General features: G+C 35.6%; 1 protein-coding gene across 1 annotated transcript in view; it reads left to right on the top strand.

Moving 5' to 3' along the window:
* Nucleotides 1-23,019, top strand: part of PTPRQ (protein tyrosine phosphatase receptor type Q) — a 124,436-nt gene that overhangs the window by 18,800 nt on the left and 82,617 nt on the right. The window contains exons 16-30 of the mRNA XM_063154975.1: nucleotides 1,561-1,723; nucleotides 3,328-3,588; nucleotides 5,335-5,495; nucleotides 6,431-6,542; nucleotides 7,164-7,390; nucleotides 9,357-9,426; nucleotides 11,463-11,662; nucleotides 13,051-13,300; nucleotides 14,430-14,558; nucleotides 15,296-15,442; nucleotides 17,150-17,322; nucleotides 19,685-19,898; nucleotides 21,559-21,711; nucleotides 21,830-22,009; nucleotides 22,808-22,915. Of these exons, the coding sequence (XP_063011045.1) occupies nucleotides 1,561-1,723; nucleotides 3,328-3,588; nucleotides 5,335-5,495; nucleotides 6,431-6,542; nucleotides 7,164-7,390; nucleotides 9,357-9,426; nucleotides 11,463-11,662; nucleotides 13,051-13,300; nucleotides 14,430-14,558; nucleotides 15,296-15,442; nucleotides 17,150-17,322; nucleotides 19,685-19,898; nucleotides 21,559-21,711; nucleotides 21,830-22,009; nucleotides 22,808-22,915 (2,548 nt within the window). The remainder of the gene's footprint in view (nucleotides 1-1,560; nucleotides 1,724-3,327; nucleotides 3,589-5,334; nucleotides 5,496-6,430; nucleotides 6,543-7,163; nucleotides 7,391-9,356; nucleotides 9,427-11,462; nucleotides 11,663-13,050; nucleotides 13,301-14,429; nucleotides 14,559-15,295; nucleotides 15,443-17,149; nucleotides 17,323-19,684; nucleotides 19,899-21,558; nucleotides 21,712-21,829; nucleotides 22,010-22,807; nucleotides 22,916-23,019) is intronic.

Here is a 23,019-nt window from a genome sequence, read left to right as displayed (position 1 = left end):
ATGGATAAGAGCAGACAGTTAACCTCTCACACTATTTGCTGGTGCAGTCTGAAGCATATTTACGAATTTTAAAATTAAATTTAATGATCTTGTTCATGTTTGAGCCAGTTCAGATAGACTTCTGAAAATGATAATGCTATTTTCACCACTCTGTGGAAAATAATTGTCATCTGTAATATTGATCTTTATGTCACGGTACTGTTGTTCAGCATCTCATAGAGCAAGCAGCCACATTAGACAGTGCTTTGTCTGTATAAATGAGCTTTTCTTTAAATCTTTAATGAGAAAGGCTTTCGTAGACTGGTTGCTTAGTAAGGTGCACCTGCATAAAAGGGATCGCTTTACTAATCATTTAAAATTAATCATCCCTGCTCACCAACTTTCTATGCAATATATTGTAGTTTGTAAAGTGAAGAGTGCACAAAAGGTACTTTCCTAACTTCTTTATACTAGATGTAAATCTTTAATCTATAGCTTTGCTTCTAGCATCTTGCAGTGCTGTAATTCTAATAAGGTGATGACAGTTTCCAAGATTTTGTTTGCATAAACAGACACTGTACTGGTAAAATAGACAGAGGGGAAATGGATCATTCCCCCCCAGATGAATAGCAGCTAACCCCTGTGCTTTCCGGTCACTGCCATGTGTACAACATCCCCTTTCTGCTGGAAGAAACAACTAGTGGCAGGACAGGACTCACTGTGCAGGCAGCTGCAGCCCTACTTGGTCTCAGCATTAAGAGCCATTCCTGAGATATGTGTGCTTTTTGTTGGAGGTGCTTGTCCAGCGCCCTCCTCTGCAGGGCAGGCATGGTCTGCATCTTGCCTCTCACTAGTGCCTATGGGAATGAGTCTGCAGGGACACTCTTCTAGGTCCACAGAAAGAACTGGTGCAGGAATTTTTTGTTACCTTAGAATTGTCTGGAAGGTCAGAAGGAATCTAGGAGTTAAGCCTAGCCTCTAGGAGTTAAGTCCCTAGATTTCAATGACTTTATATCTCCAACCCTTCTGTTTTCTGCAGTGGCTCTTAACAGATGAATTTTCAAGGGATAACAGTGAACGGAGTTCAGTGACTGATCCCTTGGGAGTCTTTTCAGAATCTCAGCTCTTAACAGCTCATGGGGGTGTTTTTTGGTTGAATGGTTTTAGGTGTTTGGGTGTTTTCCTTTTTTTGCTTTGTTTTGCTTTTTTGTTTTGTTTTGAGGTTTTTTGCCAGAAAGATAGAGTAATTAATTGTGCAGTTCATTAGTACAGCTGTGAGACTGAAGAGTCAGGGTACACTTTATTGTCCTTCCTCTAAGAGCAAAAACCTGTAAGCCTCAACTTCACTTTGCTTACTCCATCTACTTTTTAATATTAAAGTCATTGCTTGCACTTCTGGGCTATTAAGGAATGATGGAGTTTTATGTTGGTGGAACATAATATAAAGCTCCTTGATTCTTTTTGTATTTAAAATGTGAAAAATATTCTAAATGTTTTTATACTAACAGGTAGTTGCAATCTTTAATCATTACCTTTATGAACTTAAATGGTCTAATATAAAGAATTCTTTTGCTTTGATAGCTTTCATATTCTCTGATGAATAATGAAAAACTGCTTACCAGAACTATTTATGACAGCAGAGCTGTAGTGAAAAATCTGACCCCTGGGACAGAATACATTTTTCAGTTATGGACAGTTAAAGGTTTGGATTCCTCTGTGGTTGTGGAGAAAAAAGTCATCACAAGTAAGGAAATATAAATTGTCCTTTTGAAAACCAGTAAATGTTCAGAGATATTTAAATCATCATTTGTAACTGAAAAAGATCACAGAGCTCAAAATGAGACTTCAAATTTGGGAGGAAAGTTGTGCTTCTTCTTGTGATAGTTGTTTAAATAGGAGCCTTGTACATGACTTGCTGAATTGAGGTTGAGGAGTCTAGACATGGCTGGAAATAGCTCTTTGAAAAAAGCTTCCAGTTTAACAAAGTAATATCTTGCCAGAATAGCTTCCTATACTTTTATAATTACCTTGAATTTTGTTTACAATTGTTTCTGTATCTCCTAATTTCTTGCGAGTCCATGGTCTCAGATTGCAGTACTGCTCCTGTGCAAGGACACAGAATGTTCAAGACAGTAAGAGGAATTGTGCCTCAGAGAGCTTAACAAAGTCCAGAAACCAGTACCTTGCACTCATTTTCTGTCTCTGAGCAAACATGTATTTTCCAATGCTCCTGTGGTACAACATAAAAAAGAGGGAAATATATTTGTGGCATAAATTTAGAAAAGATTTACATTGAATTCTGGGCTTCAAAAGCAGATAAAAAGAGGCTAGTTGTAATCAGAAAATTAATCAACTCCAAGATTTTTAAATATGCGTGTCACAGACCTCTTCTCTTTGATGGATGTTCTGTGGCGTGCAGAGCCTCCTTAACTCAGTTAATAGTCAAGGAGGCTCTGCACTTAGTTATTCAAAGATAAGTGAATCTCTGAAAAAAAAAAACAGAACAAGTCCTGCAGATTCTTGTGAATGAAACATGCAACAGAATATTCATTATCATGTTCCTGAAGATGCCGTTGTTCCTCAGATAAATATTTTCAAGAGAATTGTGGATGGGTCCTGAGTATGCCTAGATTATAGAAAGTGTAATTTTATTGGTAAACCCTTAGGATTTTTTTCATGCTGATTAATAGGCATATGTTAATTATTATTTTTCATAAAGCTTCAAGCAAGATAAACTAATTATGTGGGAGATTCACTTTTTAGGGGGAATGGAAACATTTTTTTTTTCCCAAGCAGCTGTGCTACACAGATAAATGGAGATCTTATTAGTGAATGATCTGTGATTTTAGGAATCTTCATATCATAAAAAATACTATTTAAGAAAGAAAAAAGGGATAATCCCTGAGACTGTGCTATTTACTCTGTCTCTAAGTGAACAGATGAACAGTTTTCTAAAATTATGTGGCATATAATGTATTAGAAAACTTCAGAATGACCAAAATCTCTACTTGTGCTTACGAAGTGTTCCATTCTCATCCTGTTGTACCAGTGAGCAATGTTACTGTTCTTAGAGAAGACCTCATAAAATTGAAATTTTCTTCCATAAATTTCATAATGCACACAGGAGGTACATCCCCAGGTTTTATTTACCCTGTGCAACATAGTGGCACTGTTTTCTATATATCCATACAAAGAGCTCTAAAATTTATATACATATTTCATGATGTTTTGAAGTCTCAAAACATTACTTTAGGTAAAACTATTTATTTTTAAAAGCTGTTATTGTCTTATGTTTTAAGTACTAAGGATTAATCTTTTCTTTATTAATCTCAATAATTTTTACCATAGAACCTGCTGGGATATGTGGTCTGAGATTAAAAATGGTAACTACTTCCTCTGCAACTGTAATGTGGAATCCAACCAAGAGTAACTTCACTTCTTATAAAGCATCTTTATCCAACAACACCTTTATAGAAAAGTTCAGGATCCCAGGAACAGTGACAGACTTCAGTGTTACAGACCTCACAGCTGGGGGCATTTACAATTTCACACTGAGAAGACTAAAAGGAAATATTGAAGGATCTTCTGCTTTCCTTGAATTTGTAACAGGTCTGTATGGTTTCCTGCTTCCTCTGCCAGAGAATGGTACCTGTCCCTAACAGTGCATGTTTATCATTTTGCATCTCGCTCAAAATTTCAGGAGAGATTAGGTGTAATAATTTGCTGTAGTTGTGGGCATAACTTACTAAGCATATTATTTGTACCCTATTCTAGCTGCACGTAGGGATACCTGTTAGAAACATAATGTCTTTAGCTGTGCTGAATTTCTTTTGACCATTTTTAGTATTTTGGATCTTATCCTGCTAAGAGATACACAGAAGCTGAATTTTACCTTACAGTTATTTCAGTAGTTTGTTTTTACAATGGGTGAAGTTAAACGCTTTTAGAAATGTTTGTAGAATTAAGATTTTAGATTGTAAACTACATTCAGAAATTTATTGTGGGTCTGTACAAAAAGACCTCTATATGCCTAAAATCCAGCTTTAATGGAAGTTGAGATCCATGCAAATAATAGGACTGATGAAAGCCGTAGGACTCAAAACTTATTAGAGTATATTAAAAGGAAGAACTTATGCTCTCAGTTAAACTTGCACAACTCCACATATATTGTTAAGATATTTTTTGTTCTGTTAGTGTTAAAACCATGAGTAAAAAAACCCATACATATAAGACAAATACGGATGGAATGTAAAATCTGAAGTTAGTATTTGGATATATTAATATTTCCGATTATTTGATGAACTGGAGTTATCTGTTTGAAACAATTATGCAACTTTGTATAGTCTGTATAAAGGGTTCATCAAAGATATATAATCTTAGCAGACTTACAGCAAATAAGAAAGGAATGGAAATCTTTCAGAGTTAAAGCTATACATTACTCAGGCTGTACAGTGGGATACCAATGTATAAACTGCTAGAAGATTTAGTCTGAATTCAGAAGTACCATGTTAGGAAGGCAGACAGAGGACTAAGTGCAAGGGTGAATCTGAAATGAGGCGAAGAGCATCACTGCCTGGGCTTGCTCTGAGAGATGAGCATGGGGAAAGTTGATAATTATATGTGAATTCTAAAATAGAAAGAAAACAGATGAACATGGCCAGAGATTGTAGAGATGAACAAATTATACAGTCTTATATGTAGATGACATTTTAATGATCTCCTGAAGAATTTAAATTCCTAATTTTTCATTCATTATTGATTATGAGGCTTAGAGTGAATAATACGCTAAATTTAAATACAGTAATTTAATGGTGCATTTAAAAGCAGAAGAAAATGTGATGTTGTGACATGAGCAGGTGGATATTTGGCTTTAAGAAAAGGAGTAAACTATCCACATTTTGGGATCTTAACTGAGTAGAGTTCATGGAATTACTGGGATTCCAAATACATGAAATGTATAAAATAGTTACCAGCCCTGTGGCAAGCAGCAGGGCAAACACTAGCTATATCTTGAATTTCAACTGTAGCAGTAGTTATGTCAGCAGTAGTGCTAAGTTTAAGGCTGAGGGCAGCAGAAAGCCCAGGACTGTGCAGAGATTTTGTTGTTAACTGAACACTGTGCAGAGACACTTGAGCTTGCTCTCTGTGAACGGGCACCCAGCACAGCTGAGAGGCCATCGACCAAATCCCAGGGGTAGTGTAGCAACCGTAGGATCACATGCTGCCATATCCACACTAATCCCTTGCATAGCAAGTAAACTCTTCTTTGATGCTTTTCTATTCAGTTGTAACTACTAATATACTTTAAATGGAGTTATTTAAGTGAATGTCATTTATTCCACAATTCTCTTTCAGAACCTGCAAAACCAGAAAGTCTTAAATTCTTCAATGTTTCATCACATTATTTTTCACTGTATTGGAGACTACCGTATGGACTTGTAGACAGATTTCATGTGGCTCTTGCTCCTGATCATGCTTCTGTTGTTATCCTAGATCTGGGAGTTAGGGAGTATCAAGTAAGTGCTTTTATTACAGGACTTGCAGGGCTGGCTTTTCCTTCTGTGCTGTGCTGATGAGGAATTCAAGCTTTCCTCCTTAGCTGTTTAATGCATATATGAATGTGAAAGTATTAATGAAAAATTGGTGGGATGGGAGCAAATTTCAGCACCCACAGTTTGCTGCCTAACAACAGGTAGTGAACTTACTGTTGTTTTAAAGTCTACTAGAAGTACACAGACCGTCATCCAAGGATTCATGAATAGTTTAACAAGGGAAGGGCAGAGCTATTGAGTAGTACAGACTCATTAATTGTGTACTTGCCAGGAGGATCTCTGCTTAAATCATTAATGCAGGCAACATTTCACTGCTAAGCCATCAAAAAGATATAGGAGCACTTTTTGATTCTGCTCTCTGGAACATATAATATTAACAGAAATAATGGTTGTACTGGATGTTTTGCTTTTGTTTTTCATTGGAACTGCAAAGACACAGGTATTTTATATAATTTCTTGCTTAAAAAGTTAATAATTATGCTTACTGAAAAGGATGGGCTAGTTTAAGGGTCAAAAACTTGTTTTTCAGGGATTTTTTTGTTCATTCTTTCAAAAAGGAGTTTTATAATGCTTCATATTTACTTTGATAATGATAATACAGAAAAACATCTATAGATACATTGATAGGAGACTCTGGGATAAAATTAACTATTAATTTTATTGTTCTTCTATATTGAATGTTGCACACATCTTATGAAGGGTAGTTGCCAGCAAAATACTGTATCTAACAGATGTAGAAATTTAGTTATGAATTGATCAAAATTTCCTGTGGCTTTTTGTGCTTTTTTTTTTTGTAGGGATATTTTCTGTTTGTTTGTTTTGGGGTTTTTTGGAGGAGAGAGGGATTCATTTTTGTGATTCTTTAGAAAAGGCTTAAATAAAATGATGTCCTATTTCAGGCTGATTTTTCCAATGCTCTTCCTGGAACAACATACAATGTTACAGTTTCTGCAGTTTCTTCATCAGTCTATAGCTCACCTGCAAGTAGAACTGTGACAACAAATGTGACAAGTGAGTTAAAAATGAAATTTTGTTCATTTTTTAAACTATGCTTTCTTATATTTTTTATGTCCACAGTAATGTACAAAAAATTATAATCAGTTTTCAACAGCCATTAAAATTTTTCATCTTCTTTTACTATTTAAAAATACGCTGAATTGGAAGTGCTCTATGAGAGCTTAAAAATTTACAAGCTTTTGAAAAATTTTCTATTGTGTCATGTAGTAATATCCAGACTCTGATTTACACCTATAGTGGTACATAAAGAAATGTTCAGAGCTATTTCCAACAAAATGTAGCCAAAGCAGATGTGCTTTTTAAGAGACCACACTTTAATTGAATGCTAGAATATGTGAGATATTAAATTGGCATTAAACTCTGTTTTTAAACAAAGTTCTTGACCAATACATTTTTTACATTCTTACAGAATAATGTTTCTGGTGTTTCAAAATTGACCTAATAATTTCTAACAGGATTGTAGCTGGCAGATGATTTAATTTCTCTGTAGAATCTGTGAATGTGTCTCCACTCTCATGAATCTTAATTAAAAATTGGTTTACATGTGTGTGCTTGTGTGTGTGCATATGTGTATGTGTGCACACATATATAATTTTTTTTTTAATTTATTTTTAGATCCTGGGCCACCTGTGTTCCTTGCAGGTGAAAGAGTGGGTTCTGCTGGGATTTTGCTCTCATGGAACACACCACTCTATCCAAATGGGAGAATTCTATCCTATATTGTTAAATATAAAGAAGTCTGCCCATGGATGCAAACAGCTTATACACAGGTCACAACAAAGCCAGACAGTTTGGAAGTCCTTCTCACCAGTCTTAACCCTGGAACAACTTATGAAATTATGGTAAAGGCTTGACAAACACCTTTCAGTATTTTGAATTCTGATTTATTGTAAATTGTGTGAGTTTATAGTAGGTTCCTGTAAAGTTTTCTGAGGGACCATGTTATTTACTGTTGCCATATAACAAAATATATTAGCCAGATATTTGTTTAGTTGAGTTTATTTGAGTAGTGTTTTTAAAATCTACTTAAAAATCTCCCAGTCAAACTTTCACTGAAATATACCTGCTTCTACTGATATTTGAATTAATATATGGCATTATGTGGTAAACCATAAGAAGCAAAGGGTAGAATTTTTGAGCACATCTAAATCCTTCTTTATCTTCATTGAGATTTAATCTTTCAAATTACTGGTGTACTTTGCATATTACATGTAGATTACTAAATCATCTCAGCCAGATCCAAAAAAAGCATGTCTTCCATATATAGAACTTGTTTGCTCTGAGAATAGGCACTTCTGATACATCTCTGAACTCTTCAACAATAGATGACTTCAGGTGGGCAGAAATTCATTTCTTCTCTCTTGGCAGTATTTGCCAAGCAATTATTTGTCTGCTTTACTCTTTCATGAGAACCTTGGAGAGGTTCCTCTTTTCAATACCAAGAATTTAATGAAATTATGTGTTGATTTGCTTCATTCCATTCTGTTGCCTTGAAGCTGCACATATGAGGTAGGGGTTTCCACATCTGTCTGAATGCTAGTTTTGTTTCTGACCTCTTTCTACAAGAGCTACCTTGAGATGAGGTGATAAAAACAATGTTTAGGTGAGGACATAGTTTAAGATTTATATGGTGTAATTTAAATACTGTCAGAATTTCCTGACTGCATGTCAACCTGTGAAGATCTCCAGTCAATTTCCTCAGCTATTGCAATTACTTCATCAATTTCTAAGGATGTTTCAAGATTGTTTTCCTGTGAAGCACAAGTAGGTGGGGTTGGCTGTAGTCATGAGGTGGGTGTGCATGTGTTTGTATGGCTTAGGAAGGAGCTAGCCAGTGACACAGGTTCTTCTTGTCATCCTAGATTGTCTTTGATGGTACCTTGTATTCCTTTACTGTGTTTGTCTGTTGTAGCTTTGTCCTTTCATTTAATTTTTACAGCGTTTGAAAAGCACGCTGTTTAGTGCCAAGAAGTGATTAGAGCAAGTTTCCTTTCCTGGCCTGAGGCCTTCTGTTTTCTTTTGTCCTTTGCTACCCTTTGTGTGCTCACCACTCACCATCACTGTTGCAATTTTACTCATATTTACCTTTTGTTGTCCCTTTTACTTATTTTCAAAAAAATAAGTTAGACTTCCTTTCTCTTTCTTTGTAAATACTGGATGCCATGGCCCATCACTGAGTTGAATTGTCACCAAACCCAATTTTACCAAAGTTTTGATATATTGCTCTTCTGTGGGAAGACTTGTCCATGATTGTGAGTGCTGAAGCATTTCCATCAAAAAGTGCATCTACACTCTCCCTGACCTATTGCCTTTCTGCAAAAAGTTATGCTTTCCTTGGGGTTCTGCTTTGAGTAAGGTTGACCTGCTCTCACTAGCCTACAGGAGACAGAGAAATAAAAGGCAGCTTGTTCTCCTTTTTACCCCTTTAAATTATAGTAAGTAAAATAGGAATGCAGAACCTGGAGTAAGTGTATTGTGGTAAGAAAAAGGAGTGTTACTGATATTCTTGTTGTGGATTTTTGCATAAAATAGGGACTAATAAAATAGGGATCCTCTCTTCATGTGTGGTTATTCACATGTGGTTTTCTCAAATTCTTATGCTGTTACATACTTTTTCCCTTTTATTTTTTTATATTTAAACATTGAGTATAAATTATACAACACAACTATAAAGGGCGTGTTCATCTGTATATTTATGGTTTAAAAGCTAAAAGCTCTATCTCTGTGTATCCTTAGGATTTTCATATTCCCTGAAACTGTATATACTGTAGATTTTCTAATGTAGATCCTTTCTGTTTTTTCCTGTAGGTTGCTGCTGAGAACAGTGCTGGTATTGGAGTGTTTAGTGATCCTTTCCTTTTCCAGACTGCAGAAAGTGGTAAATTTAATAAAGCTGTCAATTATTTTGATTAGATTTGCTCTAATTTGTTCAAATAAATTTCCATTATGAATTTCATACTTGAACAAATTCCAATGCATTTAGAACAAAATCCTTATTCTTATTCTGCCACTCAGTGACAAGGTTTCATTTAGTTCTATTTGCTAACAATGCCATTTAGGGTGTGCCCATAGGGGTGTTTGTTGTACACAAAGTCTGTTTTTCTTGGAGTTTTCCTATGCCAGTTTCTAGGTAGGCAGCTTCCAGAAAGCAAGGTCTTAGCAGAGCACAACTACCTATCAAGTGGATCCATGTGTTGTTGCCTGCAACAATTCTAGGAGACAGACTTTGTTGTGGGATCATCTCTGCCATTGTCTGCTAAGTCAATCTGTGTTTGTTTAGTGATGGGTTCTCAGAACTTCAGCACAGAATGTATTTTATTAAATTTTGAGGCATTGATTCTGAAGGTAAAAAAAAATCTGAAATGAAAATTTGATTTGGTGGTTTGATTTAGAAAGTTTGATTGTGCAAACTCAAACACAAGCTGAGTTTGCACAATTTTTACTAATTTAGTGTTTGTGGTCTTGCTTGTGCTCCAGGAGCAGTTGTGCCTTGGCTGACGAGCTTGCAGCAGTGCACCTGTGAACCAGTCTCAATGGAAAACAGAGCTTGTGCTGCCAAGGCAGTGACTGCCCATCTGGGTTTAGGCTGCTTTCTCTTTCTGTGCAAACTGCAGAGTGAGATATCTTAGTTAATGGCAGAAATCATCACTCTGAACTAATAATGCAATAATTTATGAACCCAATATAAGGAGGAGTAGTAAACTTGCCACATGGATATGTGTGAGATCCTTATTCTTCAGTATTTGTGCATTATTGCTGGTAAAAAACCTTGTTTCTGTGAGCTTTATTATTTACTCATGTTTGACAGAGGACAGCACTGGCATTTCTTCATATGAGAACATAAGCTTTTTATTTTTGGAAGCATTTCTGTCTACATTTTTATTAAACCTAAAATGCCTTACTATAGATCTAATTGGAAGGTTTCTTCAAATTATAGGTGAGTTGTGTGTCATTGGTATAACATTTGTACTTTTCTTTCTCAACTGTTTTTTTGTTCTAATTCTTGCTTTATGGCTAAGGAAAGCCAAACATCTTAATCAACATAAAGATGGGAAGTTTAAAGGGAGAAAATTAGCCTGAAGATAAAATAATTTAAATATAAAGGTTGAATTTTGGGAGGAGGGGAAAAGAGGTGAAAGATGCGGAAGACATTTAGCAGGACTGAAAGCACTAAATATGAGGCTTGGAGGAGCTGTCTCAATTCACCTGTGGAAGGTGTGTAATTGTGGAATGCCTTTTTTTAAAAAGACTGTGAAAAGCCTTTTCTCCTTGGTACTAAGACAGCTATAGCAGAACCTGCTGCTGACTCTGCCACATGTAGGCAGCACTAAGACAGGGCCACAGGGCTTTAATTCCCAGGAGATTTCAGCATGTAAAATAGCATGTAAAATCTGATTTCAATGCTGCATCTCATTCCTTTGTGCTATGATTAATACTGATGCTCTGAAAAAGGCCACAGAGACTGTCACCGATACAAAGAGCAGCATTTATGCAGCAATAGTGAATATTCCAACTTAATTGAGTTACTTAAAGCTATGTGCAGCAGAAAAGATGACACAGGTAAAGTGAAATAAAACACACAGTGTTATCAAATGCTCTTAACCAGAAAAAAGGCAATATTTTTCTATTTCTGGAACAAGAGATAACTTTCTTCTAAGAAGAAAATTTCTTAGTTGACCAAACCAATTACTGCATATATAATGAGATTGAAATACTTATATTTCTCACTTAAACCAGATTGAAAAATAGCTGGTTGTAGATCAGCTACATTATATGTGTTTGTGAATTTTTTTTTATGTGTTTGCTTCAGAATTTGGAAGCTAGAAATGGCATTTAAAAAAAAGAAGTATTTGCTAATTTTCAGTGCTGAGAAGAAAAGTTTATCTCACTGCTTTTGTTTGTTTTGTTTTCAAGCTCCAGGTAAAGTAGTGAATCTCACAGTTGAAGCCTTAAATTCTTCAGCTGTAAATCTGGTCTGGTTTCTCCCTCGGCAACCAAATGGAAAGATAACTAGTTTCAAGATTAGTGTGAAACATGCAAGAAGTGGAATTGTAGTGAAAGATGTCTTGGTTAAAGTAGAGGACCTTCTGTCTGGGAGGTTACCAGAATGTAATGTAAGTGCCATAAACCTTCTAAATTAGAAGTAGACTCAACCCACAGAATATAGTTTTACATTTAAAATTTGAGACTTAAAAATGTAGAGCCTTACTTTTCAGAAAGATTCAAAAACCTTACAGATTTAGTCCCAAGGCAGGATAAAATGGATGAAGAAAAGCCTTTCTGTTCAAAGTAGTTTAAACTGAATACTTTTGCTTGAAAAGTTCAGTTTAATCAAAGTAAAAATGTTATGAAAGGTAAAGTTTGGCATTCTTTTAACAGAAAATCATGAAATAGAAAATTTCTGGTTTTTTCAGCTTTCAATTTTTATCTTTTTATTTTACACACAATTCAAATAGAAAAAACCCAAGAATTTACATAGATTTTTTTGGTCCGTGAAGACATACTGTTAATATCTTATTTTCTATATAGTATGATATTTTTTATATAGTGTGATATTTTTGTATTTTAGAAGTATGCTTTATTCTGTGTTGCACATTTCAGTAAATTTAAAATACTTCTTATACCAAAATAACAACTGAACATGATTGGCAGAGTGATTTTCAAAAATATGATTGCAGTCTGAATTGTTCTTATTGTTGAATGCAGACCTGTAACCATTGAATCCTTTTGGAATTTCTTGAAGAAAATTCTCTCTTCTAGAATTTTTTTTCTCTTTTTCCTTCTTACTTTGAGCAAAGTTTAGCAGTTACAGAAATGTCAAAACGTCAAGTAACCAAACTTTTTTTCCTTTGACCTTTTTTAAAAATTTCCTACACTTAGCGCTTTAAAGAAAAGTGCGATTTTAAATTGCATAAGTTAACATAAATTTGGTTTCAGTTTTTATTTGAAAGATCATTTTAGGCATTGCAAAGGTTCCTAACACCAGGCAGGTTTAATTCAGCTCTGAGAAAGCAGGCTGCCACCTACTGAACCATAAGCATTGGTCACCACAATGCCTAGCAATTTTTCAGAGTTGTCTCCTGATATAATGGATTAAGAAACTCCTGTCTGGTTTTATCCATGATGTGTGCATATATGTATGTTATGCATCTGTGTGCACATACACACATACAACATATATGTGATGCAAAAGGACCTCTCTAGGGAACGTTTTTCAAGAGACAGACTGAATGCTGAAAATGGAAACTGGGAATAATTAAATGAATCCTAGAGAGATGCTTCTGTTTATTCAGATTTGAGATCTTCTAGAATAAGGCAGGAAATTCTAACACTGTCACTAAGAGGATGCACTTGCAAAGTCTGCCTAAATTTGGAAACTGAAGTACAAAAAGGAGAACCAGTTCAGGGTAATTTCTTTCAAAGATGGTCAACCTTATTTTACATTTATTTACAATTATTGGTTATAGATGCACTTTATTATGTTTGTTATTTTTACTTATAGGATAAGAGTGAATCTTTTTTGTGGAGTACTACCACTCCTTCAACTACTTTTGGGAAATCCACAAGTCTTTCACAGACTACAGTGACACCAAGTGCAGAGGCAGCAAGTCAGATGAGCTCTGTTTGGAGTGAACCAATTAGCTTTGTTGTAACTAACCTCAGGCCATACACCACCTATCTTTTTGAAGTCTCTGCAGTTACCACTGAAGCAGGCTACATTGACAGTGCAATTGTCCGGACACCAGAATCAGGTATGTTAAATACATATGGCTCTAAAATGGCAATAAAGTTCTCAGATTTGTGTGAAAAACTTCTTTCTGCTGCAAGATACTTCTGTCCTAATCTGTCTTTATCTGTATCATGCTTTTGTATTTTCATGATTACTTAATTTTACCTGATGGAAACAATTTAAAATGCATATATATTTATGTATCTAATAATGTTCGGTGAGTGAGAGTTCACTTGTTGTTAGGAGTCAAAGATACCAAGAAACTCAGGACAGATCAAATTTTATGAAAAACTGAGGACAATTTAAGAACTGCTAATAATAGAATAATGGTAGAAGAATTGAAAATAAAGATGAAGGGTCATAACTGTCAGGCATAATATTGTAAAAGGATGTGTTTTGTGTACATAGAAATGCACTTAAGGCTTCTTTGCCTTTGTTGAGAAATACATTAATGAAGAAAACTCCTGTACTTTTGTTGCCAATCTGCACCTATTGCAGAAAGTTGTTCAGTGCTGAAGAAATCTTTAAGCACCAGGTGAAGTTGATTTTTGATTACTTGCAATGCACTGAGAAGCTGGAATTGGAAGCAATGGTCCATGAGCAGCACTTTTATAATGGCTTAGGTAGTGGGAGCACTGTTAGCAGAGCTATACAAAAAAAGCATTCCAAAGGAGCGGTATTCTGGCTTTCTGTTTGCAAGTACATCATTCTCTTGCTTGACATGATTTGATGTTACTCAGTTCCCTTTCATACATACAAAATAGATAGCACTGTTCAGAAGAAGAAATTTTATTTCCTCCTAGAAATGTTCAGTTGAATTGCTTTGATGGAATTTCAATAGCCTTAGTTTGCTGCTCTCTCAAGGGTTAATGAAATTATTGTCAGTTTCTCTTCTAATGATTTCAGGGCTATTTTCCAGTTTATTTTTCACCTTTGTCTTTTAGAGATTATTTCCATGCTATCAACTCTCTTGATACCTTCCCTGAGAATTACCTTAAATCATAAATTAAGTTATTTTAATGATATGCTTTTATGGCTGCCCTTCAGAATATTTCATGTTTATGTTAGAAATGAGTTGTCTGTTATGGGGTTCTTGGACATCCTAATATAAAGTATTTTATGTTCAAAGACTTTTCCCAATATTGTTTAAGTTCCAGAAGACCCACCACAGAATTTTGCCAAGAGCAACATTACAGCAAAGTCTTTCTCAGTGATGTGGGACCCACCGACCATAGTAACAGGGAAATTCAGTTACAGAGTTGAGCTGTATGGACCATCTGGTAAGTCAGAGTTGATGTTACCATTTCTTTTGATTTTTTTGTGATTATTTCCTTACACATTCTTCTGGGCCTGCCTATCAAAAGTGGATAGTCAAAATCAGTCTTATAGATCCCTTTTTGGTATTATATGTTTTAATGGTTTGTAGATTAATTTTAAGGGAAAAGGAAGAGTATAAAGTTAAATTCACATTAGATATTCCTAGGAATGGATAAAATCAACTTCTCCTCAATCTTTCAGGAGATGCACAGGTTAAGCATAGCTGAATCGCTGTGCTTATATATCTAAATATTTACTTTTTTCTCTTTCTGTTAAAGATTTCTTGAGAATGTTCATTCTCATGCAGTATGCAATCAACACTTTAAGTCTGTTTTGGTGTTTTTGCATTTTTTAAAAACTCAGACATATATAAATACAGAAGTTATAGAACTGTCTGTAGTTAAGTAAGACATAAGCATAAGCTGCAATCTAATGTTTTTATGGGACCACACAGGAAAAGTAAGATGCATTTTTTAAAATCTCTTCAAACTCACACCTCCTTGAAGTGGCTTGTTTGGTTGATTGGTGGATTGATTGGTTTGTTGTTTTATTCCCCATATATTCAGCATTATTCCACTAAAGTTGATTCTTGATTAGCCTTTCCCTGAACAAATTTGTCCTTTCATTTGTTCATCATACCAGAAAGTACTCATGAGCTGTTTCTCTTTTAGACCTAAAATCTCTTTGTTTTTAATTCCAGGTCGTGTTCTGGATAACAGTACAAAAGACCTGAAGTTTGTGTTTAGTAACCTTGTGCCGTTTACAACCTACGACGTGTATGTCAGTGCTGAGACAAGCGCTGGGGTGGGGCCAAAGACCAACCTCACAGTTTTCACTCCTGCAGATGGTAAGCACAGAGAGGAAAAAAAACAAACTGATTGAACACGATAAAGGGTTTCAGTTTTCCCTTCAGAGCCTTTAAGGTACTTTGCAAAGGAGAGAATGGATGTAAGAGCCCTACAAGAGAGGAAAAGAAATCAGCTGAATATTATTATGACATTTATTTCTTTGTTTTTGTTAAGTTCATACTCTGTCAGTACATTTATCCGCTATCAAAGGCCTTCAGAGATTGTGAAAGAAATGCAGTGTCTTTCTAACAAAAGTAGTTAATTTTAGGTACAGTAATTAAGTTGCAGGGCCCCCTCTGCCCCGTTAGATGGCAGCAAGAGGAAAAGAAAGCGCAGCCCAGATTCCTGCTGCTGGCTCGTTCAGCCCCCTGTTCCTTATGAAATCTCCCCTTTGACTCATCCTCACCAAATCCAGGACCCGTCTGTGATGGAGCCACCCTCAGCAGTGAGACAGGCCCCACATGGAGGGCTTGTCCCAGTACAAGTGGCTGGTTCTGCCTCTGAGCCCTCGGTCCTGTGGAATTGTGGTCCCAAATGGCCAACTCACCAGGTTGGAACCCTTGGCTGCACAGAAATGCAGATTTATCTCACATATATGTGAGATTGTGCAGGACTCTTGGTCAGCATTTGAGGATGCATGGAGGAAAAATTGAGAGTTGCTGTGTAATAGAGAGGAAGTTTCAAGAGGGTTATTTCTGTCTTACTTTTATGCTGCACAACAAAAATTTAGAAAGTCTCTGCCTCAGGGATTGCTGGCAGTGTTTCTTGTCAAGATGTAACACTGGGAGGAAAACTTATCTTTATTTATTTATCATATTTTTTCCTGAACGGTCTTCTTCAGGCAGCTCTCAGAGACAATTTCCAGAGATTACCTACCTGAGTACGGGTGTTCATCTTTTGTTGAAATGCACTGACAGAAACCAAAGGGAATTTTGGTGGGTTTGGGGTAATTTTAGCATAACACAGAGTGTCTTATTTTAATGCCAAATCTAAAAATCCTCCTTATACAAGTAATTTCAAAATTGTCTTTTATTGATGTGTATTAAGAAAAAAAATTCTTTTTGTATCAAATCTGAATATCATTCTATTGAATATAAATGTATTTTACCTCTGGCGGTCCTATGGAAGTTACAATATAATTTAGACTGAAATTTTAATGAAAAATTATAGAAATTATGTAATTTCTATCTATTATATATATATATATATATTTATATATATATATTTACACACATCTATAAAATATATAATATAAATAAAATTATATAAACCTTTTGTAAAAGGGAAATTAACAAGCTGTATCACATTAATTTTTCCACAGCTTTTTTACTTCCTTCTTCTATGGCTTTGATGATTTTAGAGCTAACCTTTTATTTTCAAGAATACTTAAGAGTCCATATAGGAAAATAGCAAAGGCCTGCTTGATTCCAACCAAGTAGACCTCAGTAGAGCAATCCTGGTTTACATCTCATTAGTCTCTGACCATACTCATAGTTGTCTTATGTGTTCAAAAAAGTCTGCCTATTTTTAGAACTGTAACTTGTTTGCTGAGAGAACACATGAAGTAACTCTCTACTCTGCACAGGATCAACTCAAAAGTTAAGGATGTGAAATTGGACTGTCTATTGTACTTTGTATACAGTGCTGAAAAACCTTGTAAAAATCCCAAGTGTTTAATGAACTGAAATTTCTTCTTGGAAATTTAGTCCCAGGTGCTGTATCAGATTTACAACTAGCAGAAGTGGAAGCCACATATATAAAAATTACTTGGAGAAAGCCACAACAACCAAATGGAATCATTACCCAGTACAGAGTTAAAGTACATGTGCAGGCAACACTCGCCACTCTGGAAAACACTGTTCTTGGAGACAAAAATAAGGTATTATTTTCTTTTTTTTAATATGGATTTTATGTTAGATTAAATTTGCTCTCTGCCTTATCTGACATTTACAGAATGAGCTAGCTCCCACTGATAAGTTGTCAGTTTTTTTAAAAGCCATCTTCCTCAGTCCACTGTCTTTCTCTGACTGGCTTTCAAAATGATTCCAGTAATACTGTTTCCACAACATGAAAAATTAAATCATTCTGGTAAAATGATCCAGCTGCTGAAGGCAGGAAGCCACAGCCCACAGTCCTTGGGTTCTTTGCAGGCCAGGGTGGCCAGACTGGTAAGAGTAAAGAATTGGGTGCCTACACTGATACACAGCCATTCAGTCAAACCTCTAGAAGACATGGGTATGAACCCTCTGAATTCAGCAAAAGTGTCCAAATGCTAGCTAAGTGTTTTACTAGCAAGGCAGACAGGCTTAGACATTTCTGCCTCCTTTTGTATCCTTAAATTCACATGTGTGATGCTACATGCTTAACTCCATGCTGTGGTTGCATACTAAGGATGTCTGTGCGCATCTATGGGATCATATTTCTGAGGGGACTTAGGCTGTCAATCAGTCTAGCTTCTGGATTTTGGGTGCTGATGTGCTTTATGTGCTTAGAGCATCTCTGAGTATGCAGCACAGAACTGCAGACCCCTGGCAAACATTCAGCTCAGGATTTAATTCTTTCTGGGTAGGGCTTTTTGGGCTGAATTTTGGAAACAGGTGCCCAAAGTCTGCATAATTCCTTATTTTTTCAGGCAGTGATGTCTTTCACTGGATCTGGATCTAATTTTTTGATGTAGGGCTCAAGGAAGGAGTTCACTTTCAAGTTGAATGATAAACATTAAATAGAGCCCTGGAGTCAAATGTTAAATAAGGAGCAAGGGGAAAAAGAATTAGGATAAAGATCCATTCATTAAACCAGACAGGCATCCTTGGAAAAGGAAAGCATGTAACTCTATAATTATAGATTGTATCATAGTCCAGACACAAAAAATTAAAATATTCTGCACAAAAATGTTTTGGTGATGGAATTTCCTAATTTTTGAGTTCTCTCCAGTACCATTGCTCATTTATTATAATTTATAGAATGTGTTTTTCTAATTAAAACCCAAAGGAAGTCATAAACAACCTTACTTTATCTAGAACTGCATTGACCACAGCTTAGAGCAGCTACAGGGCTTGAACTGACAGACTCACTGTGCTAATGGTACTCAAAAACCAATAGCAATAAAAAGCTGTTGTCTTATATGTGGAAAATCCTCAGAACCAAAAAGTATTTCTATGTGGCCTACTATTTTGCTATAAAATTCTGGTGAAGATGAATCATAGATAGTTTTTACCTCCTGGTACTTAGGTGAGATTGGTGCTCTGTCTGTGCCTGCGGCTAATGTACCTCACGTTAAAGGAGTAAAAATGTGGCTTTGCCCTTTCTCTGCCCAGAGTCCATAGGGAAAGGACTAATGTGTATTAGTTACATTACTGTAAAAATATGTCTTTCTGGCAATGAGGTGGGCCATATGTGTGAGTGGGGAGGGTTCCAGATGACAGCAGAACAATTCAGAGATACTTGAGTCCTGGATCTGGTCCCAGATTTTGAAGGGGCATGAAGATCTGGTACTAACACACCATTTTGTACCTATGCTTTAGCCTCTCTCTCTTTTCTGCTTTTGTTTCTCCTCTCTTTGTTGTTCTTGCTCCACTTATATCTGCTGCCATCCCTTTCCAACATTTTTTCTTTGCATCTTCTGTCTTACGGGCCCCTATATCACGTTACCACCCCTACACTCTCCCTTTTCATATATATACACCCTTATTTTTCTTTCTCCTTTATTTCATCAGCTTCTGGTTTTCTCCCTCTCCTCTTATTCCCCCTCAGAGATTTAGTCAGCCTGCTAATCCTTTCCCTGAGGGACTGGAAGGACAATCTGAAGTCCTTGTGTTTTCAATGCCTGCTGCCTTCTTTCAGGAGAAAGTACAAATAAAATCTCCCAAGTTCAAATGTGTATGTATTCAATATAGCTCTAAATTTATAGCTGTAAAATTAAAGGCCTTACTTTAAAATTGTCACATTATTATAAAATATGTATTTTAAGAATTGCTTTTAATAAAAAAACATTGGTGGTGTTTGATTAAACAATAACGAGAATGAAATGTTGTAGGCTACTGGCAGCTGAACATTTTTATGACAAAGCTTATATTTTAAAAATTATTCTAATGACCAATAATGTTTGTATGCTAAAATTTATATAGTATTTATCTGCATGTACAAACATACAAGCATCACTTCCATATTATATATAAATTCAATTATATAATTTAATGATGACTAGGTTTGTGCTTTATTTTTGTATTTCTAATTTATAGTATCTGATTGACTCTTTGGAACCTTACACAATAAATGAAAATATCAAACTTTCTTCTACCCCTTGGAATTCAATGGAAGCAGACAATGATTTATATGAAGGTTCAGCTGAAATGTTTTCCAGCATTCAGACAACTTCCCCAGTAATATTTACAAGTGTATCTGGTGATAATTTGCCTGATATAAATGGAGCTACAGAACTACATTCTGCTTTGGGTAAGATATTTTAGGATATTTTTCTACCTGCTTCTTTGTGCTGAAGGACCCTCATCACTGTCCCAGATATGATCTTTAGCACATGGTTCAAGCAAATTATAAATGGGTCATTTGCTGGAGTCAGATTTTTTTACTACCAAATAACCTTCTGAAGCAAATGGGAATGCCACACAGGCAGGAACTAGCCCCTTGTCACCCAGCTGACCTTCTTCCTAGTGAAAGGAGCACCCGAGAGCCACCAGCCAAGCTGCATAGACAATCAGTTATTACAGTTGCCAAAGCAGGTGTGATTGTCGGGGATTAACATATCTCCAAGCCCTTCAGAGACCTTGATTTTTCTAAGCCTTTTGACTAATAGGTTTTCAAATGTCAGTGAAGGTAAATAGGTCAAAAAGTTACAACTTTGCTGTATGGGTTACAAACAGGTGGAGATGACCCCATGACATGGTGATGTCGTTAGTGAGTACACTTGTTCTGTATTATCAATGGACCACTGTTTCTTTACCAAGTATGGATATTTACAAATCATTAAGCAGCCCTCAGCTGACAGGCAGGGATTTCAAATATCACTCAAAATTTTTACAGCGTTTTGAACAGTGGGGAGAAAATACAGGTTTTGTTTTTTAAAAAATGATTTAATTAAGTCACTGAATTAATCTACATGCATCAGTATCTAAAACCAATATTTAATCCTTTATTTTAAACGACAGTGGATATTTTCTGTGCTATGTTAATCCTGAAGAATCTTCTTTGTCATACACAGGAAATGCACAGCATTTAAATGTAAATCTTCTTTTTATGGCCTCATTCAGTTTGAGGTATTGAGTTGCTAAAAGATGTCTGTGCTGCTGAAAATTTATTTCAGCCAGTGTCTCTTGTGATCTACCATCCAAGTATTGTTTTATAGGAGTTATTATAGTAGTTAAAGCTGTTGACAGCCAAATTTTCAACAGGGCCTAATGTTTTTTTCAATGCCCTTATTTTAATGCCCTTCTCACTGAATTCTGAGCCTGATATTCAGGTATGTGAGGTGCCCACACCTTTTCATGTTGCACTGGCATAATGACTATTTTTTAGCAGATGGTTTTGGTTAACACAGTTGGATTGTGGCTGATTTTGAACTTTATTTTGAGTGCACCACTCTCTTTGTGGGCATGCATGGCTTCATCATTCTATTGACCACAACTCTTCTGGTAAAAATACCAGCGTGAAGGGATCTGTGAAGGCAGCCTTTCCAAGTATTGTTGTTCTAGCACCATTGGGAGGGCAAGGAAGATGGAATTTGTCTTTCTTGATTGAAACTATTTAAAACCCCTCAAAAGCTCCATCAGTCTAGGAGCCATTGCTCTGAAATCACTGGAGAGACTAGACCTTATACAAAAGTACCCTCTCCTAGCTTCTAGAGGATTACTCACAAAACCTCACAATTCTACTCATTTTACCTAAGCCTACCTATCTATTGTACACATGAAAAGGGACTCTCCTTTGGGCAAGTTAAAGGGTTGAATGCAGACTTTTCTTTTTATTTTTATAATTGACATATAAATTAAGTCTTTGAGAATAAAATAGTTCCAGATTGCCATGCCAAAGTGAGTTTAGAATGAATAAGAAATAAAATGACTTTATGAGTAAGCAACAATTTCTCTCTATTGACTCATAGATATTCAATATAACATCGACATTTTGGCTGAAGAACTGTCATATGTTATAAAGGGCCTCACACCTTTCACAGATTACACAATTAGTGTGTCTGCTTTCACTGCTGTTGGAGAAGGACCACCATCAGTTCTTACAGTCAGGACAAGTGAACAAGGTAAATTGAAACTGGTATTACCAAAGTTGACATATATTAATTACTTATTTCACTGAATGTTTGAATTTTTTTTTACTTATTTATTTACTTACTGTATGTTCTTGTGTTTTTGTTAAAGTCCCAAGCTCAGTACAAAATATATTTTACAAGAATATTAGCTCCTCCTCTGTCTTGCTGTATTGGGATCCTCCAGCAAATCCTAATGGGAAAATCACTCATTTTACTGTTTATGCCATGGAACTGGATACAAAAAGAGCATTTCATGAAACAACTTCAAACAACAGCTTACTTATGACAGGTAAGGTCTCATTTAATTAAAAAATATAAAAATTTAAACTTGCAAGTAAATTTTACAAACTTATTTTTTCTAATTTTATTTTGTAGCCATTTGAAATATATGTGGATCAAATCTCACACATTCACACACGTCCACACACACACAACAAAACTGCATATAAAACCAAGGTTGGGACACTACTCAGACTTGTCTACTGTGGAGGAATATGTAGGGTATGTGAGGTGGGAGAAGAGGGCTGGTTAAGATAAACAGTAATTTTTTAAATGGTACAAGCAGTAATCTGTGAAATGGATTTCTCCTTGGAATATTTGCCTCAGTCTCCTGTTTCCCCATAGGAAAATACTCCTAAATCATCAAGTCTTTTTCAGATTTGCGTTTTTTTCCACAGTATTTATCTGACATCAATAACAATTTTCTTATTTTAAGGTAGTATTCTTTATAGTAATTGAAGCAAACACATTCTAATAGAGTTTCACTTATCATTGATGTTAATCAGAATAATGCGTACTGATTAAACCCCCATATTTGGATGTTCATATATGCATCCTTTGGCATACTTCACAAATTCTTTAAGCTATTTACAGGGTTAAAGCTGCCTGACTTACTTCAAAATCTGCTGATTTAACTGCATGCCTGTTTGACTGTCACCAAATAAACAGTATTGTACATATTCTTTTAGCATGTATCAAAAACTCTCAGAACAGTATCCAGTACTATAGTTTTATAGGTAGCTATGACAAAAGTCAACAGTCTTGCTATGAAGTTAAGAATCAAGATGTTTTAAATTAATCTTTTCAGGTTTAAAAAAGTACACAGATTATAAAATGAGAGTCACAGCCTCTACCGCAGTTGGAGAAAGTGCTTTGTCTGAAGAGAATGAGGTGTTTGTGCGAACCCCTGAGGACGGTAATGCACTGTTTGCAATGATGATTTATTTTCTGTACTGACGTTTGTGTCTGTTCTAAAAGAAGACTAGCACACACAAAAAAGGGGGAACAAAGTGTATAGAT

This window comes from Melospiza melodia, chromosome 4 (assembly GCF_035770615.1).
Source record: "Melospiza melodia melodia isolate bMelMel2 chromosome 4, bMelMel2.pri, whole genome shotgun sequence".
NCBI classification, from domain to species: Eukaryota; Metazoa; Chordata; class Aves; order Passeriformes; family Passerellidae; genus Melospiza; species Melospiza melodia.
Note: the sequence above shows the minus strand (reverse complement) of the source record. Positions and strands in the feature narration are given on the sequence as shown.